A 21,645-nucleotide genomic window follows, 5' to 3' on the forward strand; every position below is an offset into this window, starting at 1 on the left:
CTCTGTAAAAGTCTTGTAAATATAGTTTGGCATAAGACTGGAAAGTTTGGCGCATGTAAGTGCTTCAGAAGTGGAGATTATGTTCTCAGAGTGGGAGAAGAAACTCGTTTTGAGAAAACAGCCTTGAAACACAGCCAATGGGATACGTTCTAAGCCTAGACTCGCCTTTGAACTTTCGCGATTGGTTGCTAATACAAAGGAAATGTCCATATTTGGATTGCATAGCGTCATTCAGGAGGAAAAGGGCTTTCCAACGGTATCACACATGATATGATTTGGATCACGGTCGCGGTAGTACATGACACATTAGAATGGGAACTTTTGGTAAAATTAGGAGAAATATATGGCGCGAGTAGACAAAATGTCATGAAATAAACACCTAAATGTGCAAATCGGACTTTATTGTTGTAGTAGGGTGGTAGAATACATGCTAAGGTAGCAAACTAGCACAAAATATTGATATTGACCGGAGGTCACAAAAACGATGTTTTCACCTGCCGTGTCTCGCCTTAAATTGGGAACTGGAATGTGCGAACACTTTACAGAAGTGGGAACGTTATTCAGGCAGCAACAGAGATGGCAAAACGAGGTATTGACATTATGGGTATCAGCGAAACACACTGGACAGGGCAAGGAAAAGTGGAACTTGCAGGAGGAGAAACAATCATCTACTGAGGGAGAGAAGATGACTACCATAGAAAAGGAGTAGGTATTGATGTCAAAAACTGCAGCGAGTGCCCAGATAGATTGGACTCCAGTAAATTAAAGAATAATTCAGGCAAGATACTACTCTCAACATAAGATAAAGGTGAAGAATATAGCAGGGTGATGGGCAAGTACGGGCTTGGAAAGCGAAATACCAATGGAGAAAGGCTTTGTGAATTCTGTGACATGAACAAATTGGGCATAACTGGAACACTATTCCCACATAAAGACATACACAAGGCAACATGGGTATCCCCAGACGGCAAGACCAGAAATCAGATTGACCATGTACTAGTAAATAAACGGTTCAGAAATTCAGTGAATGACACCAGGGTATGTAGATCCGCTGACATCGGAAGTGACCACTATCTGGTATGCATAACTATCAAGCTAAGACTGAGGAAAATGCCAAAGAAGAAAAGCAATAGAATCAAATATGATACAGCAAAACTCAACAGTGAAGCCACCCTGAAGACCTTTGTTACCAGCCTGAGAAACAGATACCAGTTACTGCAAGATGAAGAGCCAGAAAGAGAAGAAGAGAGAGCGTTACTACAGAGCTATGTAGTAAGCCTACATAGAAACAGCTGAATCAGTTCTGGGCAGACCACGAAAAAAGAAGAAGCCTTGGATCAGTGAAAGATCATGGAGCCTTATAGAACAACGAGAAAAACTAAACAAGCAGATATTAAGCACAAAGTCTGAAAGAGTTAGGAAGAAGCTAAAAGACAAGTATGCAGAGAAGAACAAAGAGACAAATAGAAGTATAAAATCAGATAAAACGAAATGGATAGAAAACATTGCGAATGAAGCTGAAGAAGCTGCCAGAAACCAACACATGAAGACCCTTTATGGGCTCACAAAAATGCTGTGCAACGAGAGACCTAGGCAGAGTACCGCAGTGCTGGATAGAGATGGAAACCTCATCAGTGGAAGAGAGGCCGTGAAGGCCAGATGGACAGAACATTTCAAAGAAGTTCTGAATAGAGAGGACCCAGAGAATCCAATAACTATCAATGAGAGATGTGAAGCGAACAACAGCATCGCTGATATTTCAGTAAATGAACCAACTCTAAATGAAGTCAAAGAGGCAATACAAAGATTAAAGAATGGGAAGACACCTGGAATCGACTCCATAACAGCAGAGTTACTAAAAGCGGATATAGCATTCTCAACAATGAAGATACATCAGCTGTTAGGGAAAGTTTGGAAGCATGAAAGGATCCCGAAAAGCTGGAAGAGGGGGCTTATAATCAAGCTAGCAAAGAAGGGGAATCTAAAGGAATGTAAAAACTCAAGAGGTATAACACTACTCTCTATGGTGGGAAAGATACTTGGGCAGGATCATCATAGACCGAATCAGGAGCGGGATAGATTGCAGGTTGAGAAAAGAACAAGCAGGTTACAGACAGGGTAGGGGAGGGGAACAACAGAACAAGTCTTCATTCTGCGTAATATCATTGAGCAGGTCCATGAGTGGCAAGCAACACTGTACCTCAACTTCATAGACTTCGAAAAGGCTTTCGATTCAGTATTCTGATTATGAGCCAGTATGGAATTCCCGAGAAGATTGTAAGAATGGCGAGAGCATTTTATGAGGACTTCCAGTGTGCTGTAGAAGATCAAGGAGATGTATGTGAATGGTTTAACATTAAAACTGGAGTCAAACAAGGATGTAACATGTCAGGCTTCTTGTTCTTGATTGTCATGGATTGGATAATGAGAAGAACAGTTGGACATGGAGAAAAGGGATTAGATGGAAATTAACATCAAAACTTGATGACCTAGACTTAGCAGACGATGTTGTGCTACTATCCTCCACCAAACAGCAAATACAACAAAAAAACTACAAGAATGGAGGAAGAAGCAAAGCGAGTGGGCCTTAGGATCAACTAAAAAAAAACAAATACCATGAGCATCAACGCAATAGCCTGGATGGAAAGTAGACGACACTGAAGAATTCATATTATACCTAGGAGCCACAGTCTGTAAGGAGGGGGGTGGTATGAAGGACCTGAAGAATAGGCTATCCAAGGCACGAGGTTCCTTCATCAGACTGAAAAACATCTGGATTACTAACAGCATCTCAAGACGAACCAAACTGAGACTATAAGACACTGGTGATGCCAGCTCTGCTATACGGATGTGAAACCTGGAAAATGAACAATGCCGACAACAAGGCAGTCGACGTGTTCCATAACCACTGCCTACGAAGGATACAAAGAATACGGTGGGAAGATCATGTCAGTACCAAAGAGCTACTTGAAAAGGCAGGAATGAAGACGCTGAGTGAGGAAGGGAAGCTACGTAGATGGAAGATGATTGGACATATACTGAGACAAGACCAAAACAACGACTGTAATATAGCAATGACCTGGGTGCCTGAAGGAAGAAGAAGAAAAGGAAGTTCAAAAACCACCTGGAGGCGCACAGTTGAGAAAGAAAGAAAAGAAGCAGGATGGAGATCATGGTCTGATGTCAGGACTGCAGCAGCCGACCGTGAAAAGTGGAAGAGCTTTGTGAAGGCCTTATGTGCCACAAGGCACGAAGTGGATAGGTAGCAGGTAACATTCAAAAACATGGTTTTCTAGATAGATACAAACCTTAATGCTAATCGGTGAAGTGTCCCTTTAAGTTGCAGCGTTCCCCTTTGCTAAGCTGGTTCTGAGCTAACGCATTTCAACGGTAACATCCAAAACAGTCTTACTCACTCCACCGCACACCCGAGACAAGTAAATTAAAATGTCAGACTATCGATGTACATGTCCGTGTTGATAGAATAATTTTAGAAATAAAACTAACCTTGCAACTCAATGATTTATTACATTTTGAGGGACTAGTTTCTCAATATCAATCCGTTACTGCCATACATGGAACAAAGTATAGGCTACTGCAATGCGATACAAGGTTAGTTTATTTCTAACATTGTTCTATTAACACAGACATGTGCATTGATAGTCTGACGTTATAATTTATTCGTTTTGGGTGTTCTGTGGAGTGGATTAAGACTGTTTTCAGTGGCAGGCTGGATGTTACCGTTGACTTGCGTTATCTCGGCACCAGATTAGCACCAGATGAACGCTGCAATTTAAGGAGGGCAGTAATTCACTGAAAATGGTCTCCACCGACCTATATCACCCCGACTAAGTTGGAAATGAGGTCCTGTGTCCAAAATTCTGAACTATTCCTTTAATTCTTCAGCACTGCAAATTTCTCTAACATACTTACAGTTAAATGTTATGTTCACAGCGTTGCTGTGTTGTCCAGATTCCGACTCACACCAGTATACTCCCTTATCCGATACTGAAGTGCTGCTGGTGCTGCATGTGGGTCCAACAACTGATCTCCAACCACGAGGACAGTCTGACTTCTGGTCTCTGGCTGTCTTCCATCTAATTCTCCATCCAGTAGAGTTGTCCTGCACCTCACACCTCAGAGAGACGGACTCAGTTGCAAACAGCTGAGTTCTGTTGGGGCTGATGACCAGAGAAGCTGGAGGAGACAGACCTGAGACACAGTGAAAAAAGCTGAATTTAAGACTCAGGGTTAGAGTCGGTCAGGCAACAGTCTGAAACTCAGTGGAGTCTAAACTGAGACAAAATGAGCACCTGTAGTAGTATTTACTCACCTGTGACCCAGAGAGGCTTCACATCACTGAACTCTGTCTGATAGGTTGGCTCTCCTCCCTCTGCTCTGCACACATAAAGCCCAGTGTGTTGAAGAGCAGCAGGGCTGAGAGTGTAGGAGCCTCCAGCTCCTCTGCTGCTGTCTGAGAGAAGCTTTACAGAGTAAGTGTTCCCTTCGTAGCGAACATCATGTGAGTTCTGTCCATAAGGAACAGTGCTGGAGGGAACTGCTCTGTACCACAGGAATGTCCAGTTTAAGGAGGTGTCTGTAACCTTACAGCTCAGAGTCACTGAGTCTCCTTCAGCTGGCCAGCTGTGTGAGGAAAATCTGAGAACTGGACGGGGACTCCCTGTTGATGAACAATTGAAAGATTTTCACGAAAATTTATAATTTAACTAGAACACATACACAGATAATAACAGATCAATAAATCTTAGTTTTTCTGCGGTGCAAATTTCTCTTACATACTTACAGTTAAATATTATGTTGACAGCGTTGCTGTGTTGTCCAGATTCCGACTCACACCAGTACCGCCCTCTATCCCATAGTGAAGCGCTCCTGGTGCTGCATGTGGTTCCAGCATCCGATCTCCAACCACGAGGACAGTCTGATTCCTCTTTCTTGTCAGTGTTCCATCTCAGCCTCCATCCAGTAGAGTTGTCCTGCACCTCACAGCTCAGAGAGACGGACTCAGATTCAAACAGCTGAGTTCTGTTGGGTCTGATGACCAGAGAGGCTGGAGGAGACAGACCTGAGACACAGTGAAGAAAGCTTAATTTAAGACTCAGGGTTAGAATCAGTCTCATACATATCAACATGGATGAAGGCACACCACCTTCAGCTAAACCTCTTAAAAACAGAATTGCTGGTCCTCCCAGCCAAACCTACCATACTGTACATCTTGACATCAACATCAAAATTGACTCCTTGCCTGTTGCACCTACCAGGACTGCAAGAAATGTAGAGGAGTCTTTCTTGACAACCAACTAACCCTCTCCGATCATGTGACCTCAGTAGCCCGGTCGTGCCGTTATGCACTCTACAACATATGGAAAATCAGGACTTACTTGACTCATGCTACCCAACTCATGGTACAGGGAATAGTCATCTCACGACTTGACTACTGTAATGCTCTCCTGACAGGTCTCCCAGCCTGCACAGCGAAACCCCTTCAGATGATCCAGAACCCAGCGGCACGCTTGGTCTACCAACCCAAAAGGGCGCATATCACCCCATTGCTCATCCAGCTACGGTTGGCCGCCCTCATCAAATTCATGCCTCTAACGCTTGCCTACAAAGTACTCTCCGGCTCTGCTCCTACCTACTTGAATGCCCTCATACAGGCATATGCTACCACGCGACCGTTGCGCTCCTCAGGCGAGCGATGTCTAGCTCTTCCACCAGCACCCTCAGGCCAATCCAAACTTTATTCATCTGTTCCTCGTTGGTGGTACACACTACCAGTTCCTACTAGAGTAGGGACATCCCTCTCCATCTTCGAAAAGACCTGGCTCTTTAGAGAACATCTCCTCTCATAGCACTACTTACAATTAGTCTTGCTGATCCTTGACCAACCATCTAATTGTGCCAGTTGAGGTCTCCACGACCATGGCAACCTTGAAAGGGACAAGAGGGAAGCAGTCATTCCCAGCCGCATTCCCCCTCCAGACAATTGCACTCATTGATGCAGTTACTCCTACTGCATTCTACCTTTCTTACTTTCTTTCTAATTTGTCCTACAATTGTCGTTAGAATTGCTTTAAAAAGCTTAAAATGTTTATCATGTTGTAAGTCGCCTTAGTTACAAAGCATCTGCCAAATATAATGTAATGTAAAAGCAACAGTCTGAAACTCAGGGGAGTCTAAACTGAGACATATGAGCACCTGTAGTATTTACTCACCTGTGACCCAGAGGGCCTTCACATCACTGAACACTGTCTGATAGGTTGGCTCTCCTCCCTCTGCTCTGCACACATAAAGCCCAGTGTGTTGAAGAGCGGCAGGGCTGAGAGTGTATGAGCCTCCAGCTCCTCTGCTGCTGTCTGAGAGAAGCTCTACAGAGTAAGTGTTCCCATTGTAGCGAACATCAGGTGAGTTTTGTCCATTAGGAACAAATCTGGAGGGAACTGCTCTGTACCAGAGGAGCGTCCAGTTAAAGGTTGTGTCTCTAACCTCACAGCTCAGAGTCACTGAGTCTCCTTCAGCTAGTGAGCTGTGTGGCAAAAATCTGAGAACTGGACGGGGTCCCGCTGTTGATGAGCAATTGAAAGATTTTCACAAAAATGTGTAATGAAAAAAATACACAGTTTAAGTACAACACATACACCGAGAACTGTAAACAGATCAATAAACCTTATTACAGTGCATGACAATGCACTGTAGGCTACTGTTATCGCTGGACTTTTTATATTATTCTTCCGACCACTTTTTCTGCAATTAATTCAGCTCTAACCATTTAACATACAAACTTTGTTCAACCATCGTTATGTAGGTCTCTCAAACGACAGGCGCGGTATGTAACTTTGACGTTTGACAACTTTATACTTTTTAAGATATTTGCCATAAACATGCTAAAATGTCCCCATTGTAAGTCAATGGGTGGAACGTTTGTGTGCTAAAATCTAATGACATCACAATGCTTTCGCGCCTCAAGTTCAACCAAAGACGGTAACTTCCACAACATTAGCCTACTCACCATCTGTCTAATTACCACCGTTAATAGCCTATTGTGAAACTCATATAGCATACTGCTTCCTCTAAAGTTAGGCTACAGCCAGGATATTGTGATACTCCAGACACTTTGTCACACTTGAGGGAAACTTCCCGTGCTTTATTTATCAACCAAGTAGCTTATATCTCAACCGAACGTCCAGTTTAAGGAGGTGTGTCTAACCTTACAGTTCAGAGTCACTGAGTCTCCTTCAGCTGGCCAACTTGAAAAACAAAGCGTTATTTGCTTCTTCGTATCGCATTCATAAACAAATAATGAAATAACTAGTCATTTTTGTCATTGTTGGATTCTCAATTGAATATCAAATGAACGAAACATACACGGACCTAACACAAACCACTTTCCATTCAATTCAACTTTCCATTTCCACTTTCTCTCCATCCATTTACTTCCAACTATTCATTCCTCTATTAAAGTGTCCTCCTATCAACATCAATTAATCTACCAATACACATCCATTAAACTATATGTCTGTCAACATTCATTAAACTATCTGTCTTATCGACATCCATTAAACTGTCTACCTCCACATCCCTTAAACTATGTCTATTAAACGATCTGCCTATCAACATTTATCAAACCATGTCAACCTAGCAGCAACCACCATATGTGTCTTAGCAACACTTAACGATCTCAATTACCCTAGCAATAACCTAGCAACCACCATTATGTCAACCTAGGAACCACCATAGTAACCAGCATGTATTACCTTGTCTCCATCTATCTAACCTTCCATCCAACTTTCTCTCCATCCATTTACTTCAAACCATGTATTATACTATCTGTCTATCAACATAAATTAAACAGTTTGTCTGTCAACTGCCATTAAACTATTTATCAACGTCCATCAATATCTGTGTCTAATTCGATTCCTACTTAAAAACCTCAATAGCAAGCAACTCTAAAAATACATAACTTATAACAACAAACTGTAAATTACACAAAATGTAAATCCTCATTTGCTCTGTTTTACCCCATCTCTCTTTTTTTATTATTATTTGTGTTAACTACAAGTTATATTTTACATTTCATTTTTGGCATTTTCATGCACTGGTAATTCCTTGGAATTGCATTTCTAGTTTTTTCTGCCATGCAAATTTCTCTTACATACTTACAGTTAAATGTTATGTTGACAGCATTGCTGTGTTGTCCAGATTCCGACTCACACCAGTACACTCCCTTATCATTTGCTGAAATGCTGCTGGTGCTGCATGTGGGTCCAGCATCTGATCTCCAATCACGAGGACAGTCTGATTCCTCTTCTCTGTCTGTGTTCCATCTCAGCCTCCATCCAGTAGAGTTGTCCTGCACCTCACAGCTCAGAGAGACGGATTCAGATTCAAACAGCTGAGTTCTGCTGGGTCTGATGACCAGAGAGGCTGGAGGAGACAGACCTGAGACACAAGAAAGCTGAATTTAAGACTCAGGATTAGAGTCAGTCAAGAAACAGTCTGTAACTTAGGGGAGTCTAAACTGAGACAAATAAGCACCTGTAGTAGTATTTACTCACCTGTGACCCAGAGGGCCTTCACATCACTGAACTCTGTCTGATAGGTTGGCTCTCCTCCCTCTGCTCTGCACACATAAAGCCCAGTGTGTTGAAGAGCAGCAGGGCTGAGAGTGTATGAGCCTCCAGCTCCTCTGCTGCTATCTGAGAGAAGCTCTACAGAGTAAGTGTTCCCTTTGTAGCGAACATCGGGTGAGTTCTGTCCATAAGGAACAGTTCTGGAGGGAACTGCTCTGTACCAGAGAAATGTCCAGTCTGAGGAGGTGTGTCTAACCTTACAGCTCAGAGTCACTGAGTCTCCTTCAGCTGGCCAGCTGTGTGAGGAAACTCTGAGAACTGCATGAGGTTTCGCTGTTGATGAGGAATTGAAAGATTTTCACAAAAATGTGTGATAAAACAGTTATCTGCATGTGTTCTAAGTAAATTCTATTTTTTTCATATTAGATCAATAAAGCTTCCTTTTTCTGCTATGCAAGTTTATCTTACATACTTACAGATAAATGTTATGTTGACAGCGTTGCTGTGTTGTCCAGATTCCGATTCACACCAGTACACTCCTGTATCCGATACTGAAGTGCTGCTGGTGCTGCATGTGGGTCCAACATCTGATCTCCAACCACGAGGACAGTCTGACTTCTCGTCTCTGTCTGTGTTCCATCTAATTCTCCATCCAGCAGAGTTGTCCTGAACCTCACAGCTCAGAGAGACGGACTCAGATTCAAACAGCTGAGTTCTGTTGGGTCTGATGACCAGAGAGGCTGGAGGAGACAGACCTGAGACACAAGAAAGCTGCATTTAAGACTCAGGGTTAGAGGCAGTCAAGAAACAGTCTGAACCTTAAGGTAGTCTAAACTGAGACAAATGAGCACCTGTAGTAGTATTTACTCACCTGTGACCCAGAGAGCCTTCACATCACTGAACTCTGTCTGATAGGTTGGCTCTCCTCCCTCTGCTCTGCACACATAAAGCCCAGTGTGTTGAAGAGCAGCAGGGCTGAGAGTGTAGGAGCCTCCAGCTCCTCTGCTGCTATCTGAGAGAAGCTCTACAGAGTAAGTGTTCCCTCTGTAGTGAACATAAGGTGAGTTCTGTCCATAAGGAACAGTTCTGGAGAGAACTGCTCTGTACCAGAGGAACGTCCAGTTTAAGGAGGTGTCTCTAACCTCACAGCTCAGAGTCACTGAGTCTCTTTCAGCTGGCCAGCTGTGTGGGGAAACTCTGAGAACTGGACGGGGTCTCGCTGTTGATGAGCAATTGAAAGATTTTCACAAAAATCTGTTATGGGTCATTCTGTGTCAAATCACCCAGTGGCGGAAACTGACCCTCTCCGAAAAAGTGTTTGTAGGCTGGGTGAACCCTGCCTGAACTTCCGGGGAATTTGAATTTCGCCTGGCAGCTCAGGCTGGAAACCAACAGATCTATATTTCCTCTGTTTACTGCCAGAACTTTGGCTCCAATCAGAAATGGTCATACTCTAGTCCTGGCACGCTATTGGCCGGTGACGTGACGATAGCGAAACTTTAGCGACGCGAAGTGCAGTTGAAACAAAGCACAGCCTCCCCAGACTAATGTTCAATCTTAAAAGATTGAGCTTAGTATGGTGAAAACCAGACTAAAGTGTTTGTAGACTAAACCAATGCATAAATCTTAAATAGTATATCTGTATCACTAATAGCTCTTTGAAGCTTCAAGTCATTTTAAGCATTGTGGTTAACAATCCTTTTTGTTCAACTTGCAACATTATTGGCTCTTTTGGTATTTCACTCACAATAGTGAAACTATGCAAATAAAAGGACATTTCCCTGTTGAATTAAAAAATCCAATCAGATGAGACGCATCTGGTGTAATATCCCCTCTGCAAAGCTCTGAAAATGGCTATAAATAAATCCATTATGTGAAAAGACATCATCCCTTTTGAAGGCTTCTCATTCGAAAAGTATGTGCAACAAATTCATCAGATTTTTTCCCCACTCATATATGGACTATAAGGTCATGTCCATGCATTCTTTGGCTGTAATCATTATCATATTGTCAGAGCATTTTGTTTTAATTGGGCTTGATTTGAAAAAGCCTATTTTCACTTCTCATTTCACATGTGGACAGTTAACGGGATTGTTTTTTGTTTTATTTGATTTTACTATATATGATTCTGTATGTGAAGATCATCTGTCCAAAATTTGGTTTGTTGCTGAGTTTCTTTATTTGTGATAAATTGCTTGGAAAATATTCTCTATAAATCCCCTGAACTTGTATTGGATCTGCAGTACCACTTTGCACCACATGAGGTGCTCTTTTAATGCAATGGAAGTCAATGGAAGAGTAAGTCACTTGTTTGCTGCACATATCCAATCTAAACACACATTTTATGGTTCATAGTTGAATTACTCCACGTAATTATTGCAACATGAAGAACATACTACTCATAAATAAATCTTGTTTAGAGAAAATAAACTGATCAAGCAAATTATACACACATAAGACTGACTGATCATACATGCAGCAAGAGGATTTAGCAGAATTGCCATCTTTGTAACAGCTTTCTTCACCACCATAGAAGTTGGAAAATGAAAGTCATAACAGAACATATTCAAGAAAAAAGGAGTTTCTAAAATTCAGTGCATTGTCAGATGCAGAAAAAGCATCAGATGCAGTTCAGATCAGGTATTTCACTTGATGAAGATGACCATGCATGTTTCCATCACATGAAAGTATTCATCAAAAGGTATGAGGGCTCGCAACGTTATTGCATGGATCCAAGACGCATTCATAAAAAGGAGATAACTCATCAAGTATCTTTTTAAAATACCTGATCTCAACTGAAACAATACTTTTTCTGCATCCGGCAATGCACTGAATTATAGAAACCCCTTTTTCTTCAAGATGTTCCTTTATGACATTCTTTTTCTCACTTCTTTCCCAGATCACATGGAGACAAAGCACTGATCTCCACCTTGATGCTCTGTCTCTCACAGAGGACTACATACCAAGCATATACATAGGCCCCTTCTCAACCTCACTCCTCGACCCTCGATGCGGTCCTCCAGGCTCATTCCCACTTATCTATAAATAACACTGGATAGGCTATCCTTGTTGTCACCCCATCATTTTTTATCTATATCAGTGGGAACGAGGAAGGAAGGGAGTATACACTAGATAAAATGACGAATGAGAAAGGCCCATAGACTTTGCCTAACCAGCTGGCTAGTAATTATTAAAGTACTCACATAGCCACTAAGGCCAAAGCTGGCGTAGAAAACTTGTTACAAAGATGGCAATTATGCTATATCCTCTTGCTGCATGTATGATGATGACCAGTCAGTCTTATGTGTGTAGAATTATTTTCTCCAAATAAGATTTATTTATGTATAGTATGTTGTTCATTTTGCAAGAATTATTTGGATTAATTCTTCTAAGAACCATAAAATGTGTGTTTAGATTGGATATGTGCAGCTCTCTTACTCTTCCACTGACTTTCGTCGTATTGAAAGAGCACCACACATGGTGCAAAGTGGTACTGCAGATCCAATTCAAGTTCAGTGGATTTAGAGAATATTTTCCAAAAATCATATCTCAAATAAAGAAACTAAGCAACAAGCCTGTGACAGAGCGCAGTGCGTCTGTCACTGGCAAATGCGGCTTTCCCGCCGCAACATGAACAATGACTTTCCAAACTTCGGTGCGAACAAAGACTGCACTATTAAATCATGTTGTGAATGTTTGCTTGTGTACTGTTGTGGTTGCAGACCAGATGCATGTTAAGACTGTGGTTAGTTAAGTTATATAAATATTGTTTAACGAGTTAATTCATACAGGAGAATATTGCCGTATAGTGCACCGGGTTTAATGCGTATATATTTACCGGCAGGGTAAGCGTTTGTAGCAGGACGCACACTGCTTAGTTCCAAATGGGTAGCAATTAACTTGCTCTCCTTGCCCCGCCCCTGTGCTTAATTGCTTGCACCTGAAAAGGCCTTCAGATCCCTGGGGGTAGAAGAGAGGCCATGTTGGAAGGGGTCTTGAATGTGTGATCCCCGGATGGCTCTCACCCCAGCTCCATGGGCTCTGTCCCTAGCATTTGGTCAGTAGCACTATGGCTGTTTTGCAGCAAGCCAGTATAAGTGCAAGTTTGTCTTTTGTTTGCCATTTGCCAATGGCTTGTTAGGTGTTTGTGTAGTACTTTTGTGTAGTAGATTTGTGTCCTTGTATCTGTCTGATTTGTTGTACTGGGCTGTCTCTTTGGGGGAACTCTATTTAGTGGTCGCTACTCCTCTTTTGGTGTGCTGTGCCAGAGCCCCTTAAGGGAGAGCCGGTCCACTTCCTATTAACTCCATTGTACCGGATTGTTCCTGCAATCTGTTGAAATTCCGCTAGGGGCGTTGCCGAGCAAGTGATAAATGAATTGTGGTCTATGGGGCTAAGCGGCTAGAACTCGTTTTTTTCACAGTTGACAACTTCATTTCTTAATGTACATTGTCGTAGTAGCTACCTGAGTATAGGTTTTCCACTGGAAATGAAATAAAGTTACTCATGTCCTTTCTGCTTTTCATAGGATGGGCCGTTTTCCCTGTAACATGCTAGCATTTAGCTCATGGATGCTCGCGACAATCGCGACCGATTACGACCGTCGTGAAGCTGAACCTTGTTTTAGGTCTATGGCCGTAAAGTGGTTCGCTTGTGTCATGTGACAGGAAAACTTTGAAAGGGTTTTTAGGAATAACAACAAATATTGAAAATTGCATTGGTCAGCTGATTGTCAAGTCAAGTTATCCTGCATCGCATGCATTAATGCAATTCCAGGAGAAAAAAATATATAAAGACATGGTATTGGGGGGTTCAGCTCCATTGCCACCCATTCATTCATCACTTGCTCGCAATCGCCCTCTAGTTACAGTACCATGCGGAAGTATTTCGCTAGTGGTCCTTCTCCCCTTATTAGACATTCTCTGGCTGTGCCGTGTGTAATGCTAGTACTACTAGTCCACCTGTTTGGTCGTGCCTGTGTGGAGCACTTGATTGCCCTCTTTTGGGGTACAGCACCTGTTAGGGTTACCTGCCAAGTCACAGCCTGACTGTGAGTCACAGCCTGTGTCTGTGTACACGTCTGTCACTTGTATAATACAAATATATGTAATGGGAAACCACGTCTCTGCCTTTTCACCAACGAATCTGTGTCCTATACTGGTTCTAAGGGATGTTCACTGGGTTCCCTCTAATACCTGGGGTGGCGTAGTCATGGCAAATTCCCCGCAATGCCACACGTTCTTTAAATGCGCATGTTAACAGCAAAGCAATGCTTCCTAGTTGGGGAAAATAGATATGCTTGAGCTCTAGGTATGCTTGGGTGTGAATGTGCTTGCCTGTTCTCGGTGCTTCAGTTACTTCCTTGTGGCAGGGAACAAACTGGGGTGCTGGGCAAGGGAACCCTTTGTGTGCGTATTTCGCGCCCGGAGTTGGGAGCGCGTATGTGGGCAGGGGTGTTCAGAGAGGTAATTATATTTTGTGCGTCATAATGTTTATTATGGCATTGGAGATAAATAACATGAAAGTTTATTAGTAGTGTGTATTGCCTATGTCGTGTGTAAACAGAAATATTATGTATCGCAGTTAATTGATTTATGTTGAATGGTTCAGGCCTATGTTCTATATGGTGTCTGCATAGCTCAGACGGGGGTTAGAAAGTTTCCTCCTCAGGTGTGAGAGGTCCTGCGACAAAGACCTCTGAGGTAGGCTAAAGGTAGACCAGGGGGCACTGTCCCAGTTTTTGTTTTTCGTTTTGTATCAGTGTTTGTTTGTCTTTTTGCATCACCTGCCGGCAGCTTACATAATACAGTTTTTTACGATTGTTTACACACAAAAATATTTTTTTTCACACAATTAGCAAAATTTTACTCCAAGGAGCAAAACACCTCCACAGATTTGCACAACATTACACACAATGTCTGCTTCACCCTTTTTGCAAAACATTACACACAGTGATTTGTAAAACTCTACACACATTTCCACACCTTAGACACAGATAAGGATTGTGAGGTTACTTCCTTGTCATTACAAAGCCCCGGATTGCCAATGACTACACTAATGAACGAATTGGATAATCACATCCACCAGGTGTGTAAGCACACATGTGCAAAATTGAAAACGCAGCACTCAGGTGTGCTATACAGTCTTGTTGCTTTTGCAGTTGCTCTTCAGAGTCAAAGTGTATGTAGCCTACTTTATGCAGTAGTTTTTGTTTGTCTACAGATTTTATTTGTTCAATTGATTTCATTGTTGGTTGATTACTGTAATTGATTATGGTTAGAAATACTGTAAGTATTGAAAGAAATACTTGAAATATTCAGTCTACAGCAGTCTTCAGTGTTGTACAGTGCAAGTGCAAGTTTATAGACCTATTTATGTACACTTTCCCTATGTCGAACTAATCATGAAGAATGTTGTGGGTTTGTCACTATTTTTTGGACATCTAAATGATCCCTTACATAACAATGTCTGGGCAAAAATCTAGCACATGCTATTTCCTAATTTTTCTTTTTACAAATGCGTTTTGCATTTATCACTGCAGTGTGAAACTGGCTCCAATAGTGTCTGATAATTGAGGACTGTGTTTGTTAAATGACAACTAATAGCATTTTTACAAATATGTGTATGTTTTGACTGAAGTGTGTATGTTTTGACTGAAGTGTGTTTGTTTTGACTGAAGTGTTTCATTTTGCAAAGAATTTAGGAATTATGCAAACTGAGTGTGGCGCTTGGATACCTGTGCTTAAATTTTGTTAAAAAGAACTCGGTTTGAAAAATTGTGTGTAAGCAATTGAAAAAAACTGTAATAAAGAAGTTCCTCTTTGGACTAAAGACTACTGCATTTGTCCATCATTCAGCTCTGACCAATCCACCCGCTCGGGCACGCATCGTTACAAAGCCCAAATGTTGGACAGATGGCCCTCACATATAAAAAATATATGATAAAATCAAAAAAAAAAAATAAAAAATAAAATAAAATCCTTTTTACTGTCCACATGGTGAAATGAGAAGAGAACTATAAAAAGCGCTCGGGGAGCGCAGACCTCGGCCTGTATTGTTCTTCCTAGGTTGTCATACATTTGAACCTAAACTATTCAGATCGCCACCACGTGGCCATACCATGCCATTACACCACTAAGCGAAACACATAAACGGCTCCGGAATCCAGACGGAATTACGGATTACTCCCAACATTTAATCGTTTCTTCGTTGGGTCATTTATGACCTTCCCTGAAAATCCCATCGAAATCCATCCATCACTTTTTGAGTTATCTTGCTAACAAACAGACAAACAGACAGACAAACGCCGGTCCCCGATGAAAACGTATACCTCCTTGGCGGAGGTAAAGAAATGGGCTTTTGAATATCAAGCCCAATTAAAAAGAAATGCTCTGACAATATGATAATGATCAAAATTAAAGTAAAAAAAATCTGAGTTAATACATGGACAATGACATGACCTTATAGTCCATATATGAATGGGGAAAGAATCTGATGAATTTGCATCTCATACTTTTTGAATGAGAAGCCCTCAAAGGTGATGTTTTTTCACATAATGAATTTATAGCCATTTTCAGAGCTTTGCAGAGGGGAAATTACAAAAGATACCTCTGATCTGATTGGATTCTTTAATTCAACAGGAACATGTGCTCCTATTCACATAGTTTCACTAATGTGTGTGAAATACCAAAGGAGCCAATAATACAGCAAGTTGAACAAAAATGATTGTTCACCACACTGCTTAAAATGACTTGAAGCTTCAAAGGGCTGTAGATTTGGAACCATTAGTGATAGAGATACAGTATACTATGTGAGATTTATGCATATGTTTAGTCTATAAACACCTGTGATTTTTTTTCAGGTTGTTTTGAAGAGGGTCACTTTCCAAATAGCTGAAATTGGGTGATTTCACATGGAATGACCCTTATTAAACAGTTATCTGTGTATGTGTTCTGACTGAGTCAATTCTATTTTTTTCATATGCAAGTTTCTCTTACATACTTACAGTTAAATGTTATGTTGACAGCATTGCTGTGTTGTCCAGATTCTGACTCACACCAGTACACTCCCTTATCCGATGCTGAAGTGCTGCTGATGCTGCATGTGGGTCCAACATCTGATCTCCAATAACGAGGACAGCCTGACTCCTCTTCTCTGCGTGTGAACCATCTCAGTCTCCATCCAGTAGAGTCGTCCTGCACCTCACAGCTCAGAGAGACGGACTCAGATTCAAACAGCTGAGTTCTGCTAGGTCTGATGACCAGAGAGACTGGAGGAGACAGACCTGAGACACAGTGAAGAAAGCTGCATTTAAGACTCAGGCACGCTGTTTCTCAAAGTCAAGGATGGGTCCTTCAAAGCCACTTTTTCAAGTACTTTACGTCATCGAATCTCGTCAATGCCAAGGATGCTTTAAAATTCTATCAAGCCGGCTACTGAGTCCTTTGCTCTAAGAATTTCGTAGGATGCATCGATGGATCCTCAGTGTTCAGAAATCACCCACAATCCTTTGTGCATGAATGATTAGAAATTCTCTGGTGGTCTGATTTTTTTAAAAAAAGTGGGAGATGGGAGATATATAAGTTCTGAAGTATTTTGTTAAAGAGACCCTATGCAACTTTTTCATAGTCATAAAATCGCTCAGAAATTGTTGTTTTGCTTGACTGACCAGTTTCATCGAAAACAGTAATATTTCCTCCCGCCCCCAGTGTCCCTATCCGCTATTGCAACCTTGCAGTTTCTGCAGGAGACGATCGCTCCTTGTTTACATCTGGAAGTCTGAGACGCATAAGGAACAAGAAGAACCACGCTTGCCATTTATATATTTATATATAGCCTATATATGTAAAATAAATAAATATACACGCTAAAGCTGTCAGGGAAGCTCTGCAGAGAAATATGCAAGCACAAAACGATCGAAAACAAAAATCTAAACCGAAACCAGAGATGAAATCTGTGAGTAACTTCGCCCAAGTTTGAGCAGGCTTAACAGACTAAGCTACCATTACCGTTGCCAAAATGTACCATTGACACTACTAACATAACGGATTATAATATGTGAAGACCAAGTGAAGTGTGAAAAAAGTTTGTTTAGAGGAAAGTGCAGCAGCACAGTTAAGGAGGGTTACATGCTGCCACTCAGACATGCCACCACTACGACATGCTTCCATTTAGACATGCCTCTATTTCGACATGCTGCTATTTAGACATGCTGCCAATCCGACACATTTTAGTACCCCCATTCCGACAATTTACAAATCCTATTTTTTTCCAAGACAATTTAACGGACCCTATGAGCCCGACGGACGCAAAGTGCGTCAAAAAACACACCCATTTTTCTCTGTACATTGCTCCGCGATTATTAGTCATAGCGAGATGAGACCTATATTGCATGAAAGAGCAGAACCGGGGCTTTAACGAGACTAGACAGTGTCTGTACGATCAAGTATGAAAATAAAATAAAATCATGAATTTAAATCAAAGTATAGGCCTATCATATTTACAGTCTATATTGCTCCACGCAGCCACTGCTCTCGCTTGGATTACTCCGGGACCAGGCATCGCAGGCAACAGACACGCATATCAAATGAAAGAGGAGAAACAGAGCTTTCCATTGATACCAAACACATCGATCCTTTTGTGTTATAAAAACAGACGAAGTGACAAACAAATAAGAATGTCATATAGCTTCGGCTACCGCTACTTTCGTTTGATTTAGGCTACTCGTGAAACCATGGTAAAAAATATATGGCTTGCATGTCAGATAAAAGAGGAGAGCTAGAGCTATCCACAGATGCCAAATACAACCTTCTAGGTCATAAAACAGACGAAGTGACAGGAAAATAATAACTGTAACATTAATAGCCTATTAATTACCTCATGTCGGAATGGCACGTTGTTTGAAAAAAAAAGTTAAATACCGCCACTGCGACCATGAAAAAAAAAATATGTCGGAGTGGTGGGACTTTTTCCCATAAGGAGACATGCCTCCACTACGACAATTGGACGTCAATGTCGGAGTGCTGGTATGTCGGAATGAACGGCGGATACCGTTAAGGTGATGCCGACATTGGCCCCTCCTTCTGAACTGACTGCTGTCGGCACTCCTGTAAAGCAGCACAATCTCTACGGCGTCCAGTTCACATGGCGTGCGTATGCAGAACTGTGCACGGTTGACGTGCACTTCCACATTCGCTGGGCTGTTCCATTGCATATGATCTTGACAGCTGGGAAAGGTACTGGGAAGGTGTGTAGCCAGGGCATGAAGTTAACTTTTTTGGCCACCAGCCATTGTGGCGGGTGGATTTTGAAATCCACCAGCCACTGTGTTCTTTTACCAGCCAAATTTTTTTGTGTCCAAAATAAAAATGAACAAAATATACATAGCCTAAGCACAGCTCATTACTGGAGTAACGAGCAAAACTTCTTTTGAATGGCATCAGTGTAGACAGGCATATCAGTCAAGACAATCACCCGATCTTACATGGTGTTACAGTGTATCTCTGTAAACATTGTTGCGAGTCTCGTTTTAACAGTGTTTTTCAGTGTTTCGTTGTTTTATTGGCTACCCGCCAATGTGGCAGGTAGGTTGAAAGTTTCACCTGCCAATCACAAAAGTTACCCGCATTTGGCTAGTTGGCGGGTGCCAATTTCATGCCCTGTGTGTAGCCTTGTCTCTATAGCACCCGACTCGCAAGAAAGCATTCTCTCATGTGCTCTTGACTTTGAGAAACAGCTACATGTAGGGTTAGAGTCAGTCAAGAGACAAATGTCAACTTGTAGGAATATTTACTCACCTGTGACCCAGAGGGCATTCACATCACTGAACTTTGTCTGATAGGTTGGCTCTCCTCCCTCTGCTCTGCACACATAAAGCCCAGTGTGTTGAAGAGCAGCAGGGCTGAGAGTGTATGAGCCTCCAGCTCCTCTGCTGCTGTCTGAGAGAAGCTCTACAGAGTAAGTGTTCCCTCTGTAGCGAACATCAGACGAGTGCTGTCTATTAGGAACAGTGCTGGAGGGAACTGCTCTGTACCAGAGGAACGTCCAGTTTAAGGAGGTGTCTCTAACCTCACAGCCCAGAGTCACTGAGTCTCCTTCAGCTGTCCAGCTGTGTGGGAAAACTCTGAGAACTAGTTGGGGTTTTGCTGTTGATGAGCAATTGAAATATTTTTACTAAAAAGTGTGATGAAAACAAAAATACATTTTAACTAGATGGCATACACAGATAACTGTTTAATAACAGATCGATAAACCTTCACTTTTCTGCAATGCAAATTTCTCTTGTATACTTACAGTTGAATGTTATGTTGACAGCATTGCTGCGCTGTCCAGATTCCGACTCACACCAGTACACTCCCTTATCATTTGCTGAAATGCTGCTGGTGCTGCATGTGGGTCCAACATCTGATCTCCAACCACGGGGACAGTCTGACTCCTCGTCTCTGTCTGTGTTCCATCTAATTCTCCATCCAGTAGAGTCGTCCTGCACCTCACAGCTCAGAGAGACGGACTCAGATTCAAACAGCTGAGTTCTGCTGGGGCTGATGACCAGAGAGACTGGAGGAGACAGACCTGAGACACAGTGAAGAAAGCTGAATGTAAGACTCAATGTTAGAATCAGTCCAGCAACAGTCAGAAACTCAGGGGAGTCCAAACTGAGACAAATGAGCAACTGTAATAGTATTTACAAACCTGTGACCCAGAGAGCCTTCACATCACTGAACTCTGTCTGATAGGTTGGCTCTCCTCCCTCTGCTCTGCACACATAAAGCCCAGTGTGTTGAACAGCAGCAGGGCTGAGAGTGTATGAGCCTCCAGCTCCTCTGCTGCTGTCTGAGAGAAGCTCTACAGAGTAAGTGTTCCCTTTGTAGCGAACATAAGGTGAGTTCTGTCCATAAGGAGCAGTTCTGGAGAGAACTGCTCTGTACCAGAGGAATGTCCAGTCTGAGGAGGTGTATCTAACCTCACAGCTCAGAGTCACTGAGTCTCCTTCAGCTAGCCAGCTGTGTGGGGAAACTCTGAGAACTGAACGGGGTCTCGCTGTTGATGAGCAATTGAAAGATTTTCAAAAAAACTGTCTTATGAAGAAAATAGAATTTAACTGGAAGATATACAGAGATAACTGTTTAATTACAGATAAATAACCTTTACTTTTCCGCTATGCAACTTTCTCTTACATACTTACAGTTAAATGTTATGTTGACAGCGTTGCTGTGTTGTCCAGATTCCGACTCACACCAGTACACTCCATCATCAAATAGTGAAGCGCTGCTGGTTCTGCATGTGGGTCCAACATCTGATCCCCAACGATGAGGACAGTCTGACTCCTCTTCTCTGTCTGTGTTCCATCTCAGCCTCCATCCAGTAGAGTTGTCCTGCACCTCACAGCTCAGAGAGACGGGCTCAGAATGAAACAGCCGAGTTCTGCTGGGGCTGATGACCAGAGAGGCTGGAGGAGACAAACCTGAGACACAGTGAAGAAAGCTGAATTTAAGACTCAGGGGTTAGTGAGAGTCACTAAGAGTCAGTGAAGCAACAGTCTGAACCTCAGGGGAGTCTAAACTGAGACATATGACCACTTGTAGGAGGTTGGGAATATCTACTCACCTGTGACCCAGAGAGCCTTCACATCACTGAACGCTGTCTGATAGGTTGGCTCTCCTCCCTCTGCTCTGCACACATAAAGCCCAGTGTGTTGAAGAGCAGCAGGGCTGAGAGTGTAGGAGCCTCCAGCTCCTCTGCTGCTGTCTGAGAGAAGCTCTACAGAGTACTTGTTCCCTTTGTAGCGAACATCAGGTAAGTTCTGTCCATTAGGAACAAATCTGGAGGGAACTGCTCTGTACCAGAGGAACGTCCAGTTTAAGAAGGTGTCTCTAACCTCACAGCCCAGAGTGGTTGAGTTTCCTTCAGATGGCCAGCTGTGTGGGGAAACTCTGAGAACTAGTTGGGGTTTTGCTGTTGATGAGCAATTGAAAGATTGTCACTAAAATGTGTTATGAAAAAACAAAACAATTTTCACCAAAAGACATACACAGATAACTATTCAAGAACAGATCGA

The 21,645-nt window shown here is 42.3% G+C and overlaps 1 protein-coding gene across 3 annotated transcripts in view; it reads right to left on the reverse strand.

The window, feature by feature from the left end:
* The window catches only part of LOC134098411 (titin-like), a 35,218-nt gene that overhangs the window by 6,037 nt on the left and 7,536 nt on the right, over positions 1 to 21,645 (reverse strand). For 2 of the 3 annotated variants that reach the window (XM_062551454.1, XM_062551452.1), the window contains 14 exons: positions 21,195 to 21,542; positions 20,773 to 21,051; positions 20,280 to 20,627; positions 19,881 to 20,159; positions 19,385 to 19,732; positions 16,594 to 16,872; positions 9,460 to 9,807; positions 9,065 to 9,343; positions 8,574 to 8,921; positions 8,179 to 8,457; positions 6,234 to 6,581; positions 4,805 to 5,083; positions 4,334 to 4,681; positions 3,934 to 4,212 (listed from right to left, as the gene is read on the reverse strand). In XM_062551454.1, coding sequence (XP_062407438.1) covers positions 3,934 to 4,212; positions 4,334 to 4,681; positions 4,805 to 5,083; positions 6,234 to 6,581; positions 8,179 to 8,457; positions 8,574 to 8,921; positions 9,065 to 9,343; positions 9,460 to 9,807; positions 16,594 to 16,872; positions 19,385 to 19,732; positions 19,881 to 20,159; positions 20,280 to 20,627; positions 20,773 to 21,051; positions 21,195 to 21,542 — 4,389 coding nt within the window. The remainder of the gene's footprint in view (positions 1 to 3,933; positions 4,213 to 4,333; positions 4,682 to 4,804; positions 5,084 to 6,233; positions 6,582 to 8,178; positions 8,458 to 8,573; positions 8,922 to 9,064; positions 9,344 to 9,459; positions 9,808 to 16,593; positions 16,873 to 19,384; positions 19,733 to 19,880; positions 20,160 to 20,279; positions 20,628 to 20,772; positions 21,052 to 21,194; positions 21,543 to 21,645) is intronic. The other variant, XM_062551453.1, reaches the window with a different exon arrangement.

This window comes from Sardina pilchardus, chromosome 12, assembly GCF_963854185.1.
Source record: "Sardina pilchardus chromosome 12, fSarPil1.1, whole genome shotgun sequence".
NCBI lineage: Eukaryota > Metazoa > Chordata > Actinopteri > Clupeiformes > Clupeidae > Sardina > Sardina pilchardus.